Genomic DNA, 6,000 nt, shown 5'->3' with positions numbered 1-6,000 from the left:
CCTGTTGGCACTGGATTTATGACCCAGATACCTTGTTCTGGGCAGACCCAAACCCTCAGACCGACCACGACTTCTGCATTTCATAATAGGCAAATTTTACTGATACACAGTGATAGGAGATAAGAATAATGCAGGCAAGGCAAACACAATAATCCCCCTCCCCAGTTCTATATCTGTCAGTTCTAGGGCTGTCACAGAGGGAAGGTACATCTGGCCAGCATGTGAGCTTCACCCTGTGATTCTTTCTTGAATCTCAGATGTCAGCAGCTTGGAGGCTGAGGCCCACCCTTCAGTAGGGTGGATGAGACAGACTGGTGGTGTGCCCTCTATCCATGGTGGCCTCTGGTTCCCCTCTCAGGGACCCTTTGCTATTCTGAAATCCCTCCTTTTGTATCCTTTCCCTCCTCTGATGACTCTTCATTCCTGAGCATTGTTGATTGGCCTCTCTCTTGTCATCATACTGTCCATGTTCTGCTCTGTCAGCATATTCCTTTTTTCCCAAACCCATCACATGCACGCATTTTAACTTGGTCTGTCCACCAAAACTGGAAATCCCAAGAGCTCTGCAGTTGGGCACTGTGACCTGGCCAATGCAGCAGAATCCCTTATCTCGTGGTATGGAACAGTGTGGTACATATCTTCAGTTTCCGAGCCTGTGTGTCTGCTGGCTTCGGGCATAGCAGGCCTTGAAGGGAACCTTGTGAGGAACAGGATTTTAGAAACCAATTAACCCTTGCTGTTCCCTTGGACCATTGTGCTAATGCAGTATCTACTTTACCTACAAACCAATTCCCTAAAGCAAACCTCCAGTTATCATTTTCTAGGCATCATTCCCTGTTGGCAGACAGTGACAGTATTAATAACCTTTTTGTGATGGCATGTCTTGTGTACAAGAGTCTTGCTGGCTCACTGAAAGGTTGTTGCCATCTCTAGCAAGGTGCAGGCATCTCTCTACCTTTGCTAGCTGACACAGAGGACTGAAGAGAGATGTGTATGACTCTAGAAGTTCTCCAAGGTTTTATAAACATTAACTAACCTCCAAAAACTACTTACTGAAGTACAGTCAGTCAATAGATAGTGTACAGAAGGATAACTTGTGGCACATGGAGGATCACACTTGACTTGCTGAGAATCACATAGCAAGCCAGTAGCAGAGCCAAACAGAAGCAGGAACCCGTGTTTCCAGGTGCTTGCCCTAGGCTCCAGGTCAGAACAACCCAGTGCTGTAGATAAGTGAATAGACATTTAAATTTGCTGAAAAGAAACGAAACAAAACAAAACAAAAAAACACCCTAAAGCTATATGGTGTATTTATGTAGGGTCTAAGGCAGTGCCTGGTGACCTAAATAGGACCTTAGGTGCAGGCTGTAGTTAATGCTTTCCTGGTTGGTGTTCAGCAGTATACCATACATGTGAAGCCTCCAGTTTCCAGTGCCGAAATGGACATTGCATCCCCCAGCGGTGGGTCTGCGATGGTGATGCCGACTGCCAGGACAGCTCTGATGAGGACCCTACCAACTGTGGTAAAAGCTTTCGTCTCACCTTGGCAGGGGCGGTGGGAGGGACTATTGTTATCACTATCCTATCCATCATTTTAGTAAATGGCAACCAGCTCTGTGACTCTGAAACAAGTTAAACAAAAGAACAGCCAGCCTGAGGAGACCCCAGAAAACCATCTCTCTTGCCATAAGTGTTGGTTTTACTGTAGTACTAAAGAGTCCACAGCCAAGATCAGGGCCTCATTCCTGCTTTAGTGGGCCTGTAGACTGAGACACAGTCTACACTGCACAGTTTTGTGATCTAGCTGGGTTGGGCACGAGTGTGAGAAGTTCCCGTGCTCGCAGAACTGGCATTGAACCCCTTTCTGCACGCAGCTATGCCAGAAAGAGAGCTCCTGCCTGCAGAGCTGCTGTCCTTCGGAGAGGCAGAAAAACACCCCCTGCTGTCATATGCAGATTTGTTGGCAGAGCTCCATAACATAGACAAGCCCTACATAGAGAAGAGAGATGAGAGCTGCAACTAATTCTGGGGGACGGGAGGAGCATAGGGTGCTCCTAAGATTCAGTCATTGCATCTTTGTTTTAAGGAGGAAACTGATTTCCTGTTTTGTCCAAAGCATCTCTCTGGGGGCTGAATTTCTTCCATAATCAAGATGGCTTTTTAAAATTCTGTTTTCAGAGAAAAAATGCAATGGGTTCCAGTGTCCGAATGGGACCTGCATCCCAACCAGCAAGCACTGCGATGGGATGCACGACTGCTCTGATGGCTCTGATGAGCAGCACTGTGGTAAGCACGCAGCGGGAGCCCGGGCTTGACGGGCTGGGGCCCAACCTGTGGGTCAGTCAAGTACAGATGAGTGCTTGAAAGGAAAGCAAAGATATAATGTAGGGGAGACAGGGTGGCTGATTCCTCAAAGGCTGTGACAAAGTGCCTACACCCTGTTGCAAAGGAAATAAGCCTGGGTAAATACATAGGTAGTAATGGTTCATCAGAGTTATCCAGCCCTTTGTGAGATCCACCTGCTGTATTTGACTCTGTAAATCAGAAGAGATAGTGAAATGCATAGGGATCAAACAACCACAGACCTTTCAGAATAGCACAAGGTTTCTTACCACAAAGTACTGAATTTTTATCTCTCTCTCACCCCACCAACCCTCTCGGTTTCTTCCAGAGCCCCTTTGTACACGTTACATGGACTTTGTGTGCAAGAACCGGCAGCAGTGCTTGTTCCACTCCATGGTGTGTGATGGCATTGTCCAGTGTCGGGATGGCTCTGATGAAGATGCCGACTATGCTGGATGCTGTAAGTATGGCAGAAATCACAGCGCCTTGCTCTTACCTTACAGCCAGTGCCTTTCATCCTGGGGTGCAGAGCACTCTACAAAGGAGATGAGCATGTTGCAGACAGGGAAACTGAGGCATAGAAACCAGCTGCAGTCCAGTGTTTTGTTTGCTATGCTGCAATGCCCAGAACAGAGTAAAGTAGGATTCTTGTCGAAGAGGAAAGAGGGGTTTGAACAGGTCAGCTCTGTGCTGTTAATGAATTAGCAGAGCTACTTGAGCACTCAGAAATCCCAGTCCAGTCCTGGGGGCTGTGCTGGTATTGACGGTCTGGGTTTGTGTTGCTCACTGTTTTCAGCTTCCAAAACTCAAGGGATGATTTTAGGTTCGTGGGATACAAGAGACCAAGTACAGCAACTGAGCTGTTTCATCAGCTGACTTTTTGGCCTTTGGCCCTCTGTTCTGGCTTGGTTAGAGCCTGGGATGGGGCTAGTAACTTCATCAGAAATATTCCAGGCAAACCAGTGCAGTGCCCCAGAGACCAAGGGGAGTGCACAGCTGGGGTGAACAAAGGGGCTGCCAAGCAGCACTTCATCTAATCCTGTCTCTGGCAGTGGCTAGTGCCAGGTGGTGCAAGGCATCCTGTGATGAGGGTGATTATTCTAACTCCAGGCAGTCAGTCCATGCTTGTTTTATGCCCCAAAATATATTCCTTACGCATCAGCATGTTCTTGAAAGGAGGCAGCGTAGGCAGCGGCATCGTCTGGGTTTAGTGCTGGAGAGTGCCCTGTCCCCTTTAGCGTGCAGGCATCAGTGTCCCTGTGAGGTGAGGCCTTACAAGCCAGGAGCAAGCAGCAAGACTACCTCTGAAGCCAGCAGCAGGGAGGCTGACATCCCCTCCTTGACATGACTAGTCACACTCAGAGTCCTGCATCTTTAACTCAGGTGCTGATGAAAAAAGCTGGATTTTGCACGCTTCCCTTTTAATGGCTTGTTCTGCATTGCCCCACTTAGCGCAAGACCCAGAGTTTCACCGGACCTGCGACCAGTTCAGCTTCCAGTGCCAGAACGGCGTGTGCATTAGCTTGGTGTGGAAGTGTGATGGGATGGATGATTGTGGGGATTACTCTGATGAAGCAAACTGTGGTGAGTAGAGACTCAGTAACCGTCTCAGGTGGCACAGAAAGAGCAGTGACTTGCCCTAGTTGCTAATCCTGCATTCCCTTGACTAGACCATGCTGCCACCCACCATTAATCCAGTGAGGTCTTCATAATCTGGAATCAAGGATGTTCATCCTCCTTTGGTTGACTTGAAGCTATGTGTAAGCCTACTCATTGCAGATTTTTAGTCCAGGACAACTAGGTATCCTGTATTTGAACTCCAAATTTAATCACTGTTACCTGGAAGCACAGCCAGGCAAGACAACCGCATGTTCATATTGTACCTGCCACATTCATCCCTCTGTTTCAGTGACTCAGCTTTTACCTTCTTGTGCTACAGCTGGTTTTCAGTAGGAAGCTCTTTGGACCAGAGATGTGTCTGCTGTCTGGCTATCCGCAGCTAGCGCACCTTGACTGCAGCATAAACACCAGTGGCAAAAACCATAGTAGGAACTTTTAAGGGAAGGGTTTAATTGATCAAGGGGGAAAAAACTCTCACTGCTTAGGAAGGCTGGGGGACACTATCCAGCAGGGTTCAGTCACAGGTTAGGCCAAGCCCATATCTCCACCATGCCGAGAGCACTTGGAAATGATAGACCTCACATTTCTATTCTGTTGTTAGAAAATCCAACAGAAGCCCCAAACTGCTCTCGATACTACCAGTTCCAGTGTGCAAATGGGCACTGCATCCCGAACAGGTGGAAATGCGATGAGGAGAATGACTGTGGAGACTGGTCAGATGAGAAGGACTGCGGGGGTAAGAGCTAACATAGCTTCTTCCGTTCGCTCTGCTGTTCATTCGCTCTTGGTTAAAGCAGCTGGTCCCTGCCAGCGAGGACTCTGCTGAGTTCACGCCATGGCTCTGGGTACCCAGAACGTGCATGGCAAATTAAAAAGTAAGCAATGAAAAGTAAGGGACCTCAACTAAATCACGTCTACACTACACATGTCCAAACTGTTCAGCAGAGCCTCTTTTGGGGCTGGTCTCTTGTGCCCAGCTTCATTAAACCTGTTTAGAAACCACTTAAATTAAACGGATTCAGCCTCCTTGGTGTGGGCATTTTTAGGCCGGTTTAGGGATTTGTCTCTACAGGGACAAAATAACGCCCGGTAAGAGAGGGGGTGAATTTACAGTGCAGTAGCTCCTCCCATGGACTCTTTTGGTATCATCTGAGAATGACTTTGTGTAAGGGAGCTCTCTCCATTTACTGCCGTAGCATCACAAAATAGTTTTGCGACTGGGTTTAGAGAAACCTGTATGCCTTTGGTGCAAGCTAGTGAGCTCAGGGCTTGGGCTCTGTGGAACAGAAAGCAATTGCCCTGCCCTGCCCTGCGGCCTGCTGTCCTCAGCGTCTTCCCCCTTGCCTCTGTCAGCTGCTTTGTACGTGGGGCAACCTGCCCTGCCCTGAGACTCTGCTGCACACATCTAAGCAGGGCCTGATGTGGAGTGGCTGGGGTGCTGGAAATATATACCCTGGCTGACTGCAAACAGCCCTTCCTGTGTATTGTAGCTCTGCGTGCGTGCCCTCGGAGGCTACGTGCCATTTAGCAAGTGGTTTTGAAATCGGCATGCACAAAGGAAGCCATTTAGATCTTGTGCTTTGATGTGAGCTGTTGGGCTCGGGTCACAGTGTGAATTAAACAGCAAGCGATTCCCCTGCCTCACGTGGGCTGCAGTCCCTAGAGGCTTTCCCTGTTCCTCTTTCAGCTGGGAGGAGGAGGAGGCTCTACTGAGTTGTGTGGCTCAGGTAAGGTAGGTCCAGTTTGATGTGGCCACACAAGGCAAGGCACCAGGGCTAACCTGGCTACTTAGCCCCATATCCTGCAGTTGGATTTGCTCAGCCAGACCTGTGCGCCAGGAAGGGGTCACCTTCATTTCAGCAGGAACCACAGATCTCCTCCCAGACAGATCTAATGTGCAGGACCATGGCCTTAAAACATGAAAAGGGCTTGTACGCTTGACCTGGCGGCATACCTTGCTCATAGTGCTAGGGTCCAAAAAGGGACTTGTCTCTATGCCATGATGGAGAAGATGCATAGGAGCAAGTCCAGTGAAAT

At 48.8% G+C, this 6,000-nt stretch overlaps 1 protein-coding gene across 2 annotated transcripts in view; it reads left to right on the top strand.

Moving 5' to 3' along the window:
• SORL1 (sortilin related receptor 1) overlaps positions 1-6,000 on the top strand; it is a 70,626-nt gene that overhangs the window by 41,314 nt on the left and 23,312 nt on the right. The window contains exons 25-29 of one of the 2 annotated variants that reach the window (XM_019547056.1): positions 1,401-1,523; positions 2,179-2,286; positions 2,672-2,803; positions 3,796-3,927; positions 4,565-4,699. In XM_019547056.1, coding sequence (XP_019402601.1) covers positions 1,401-1,523; positions 2,179-2,286; positions 2,672-2,803; positions 3,796-3,927; positions 4,565-4,699 — 630 coding nt within the window. Of the gene's footprint in view, positions 1-1,397; positions 1,524-2,178; positions 2,287-2,671; positions 2,804-3,795; positions 3,928-4,564; positions 4,700-6,000 lie in introns of both variants that reach the window. The other variant, XM_019547055.1, reaches the window with a different exon arrangement.

This window comes from Crocodylus porosus, unplaced genomic scaffold (genome assembly GCF_001723895.1).
Source record: "Crocodylus porosus isolate Cpor-Errol unplaced genomic scaffold, CroPor_comp1, whole genome shotgun sequence".
Lineage (NCBI taxonomy): Eukaryota > Metazoa > Chordata > Crocodylia > Crocodylidae > Crocodylus > Crocodylus porosus.
The sequence above is the reverse complement of the archived record's forward strand: the minus strand, read 5'-3'. Positions and strand labels throughout refer to the sequence as shown.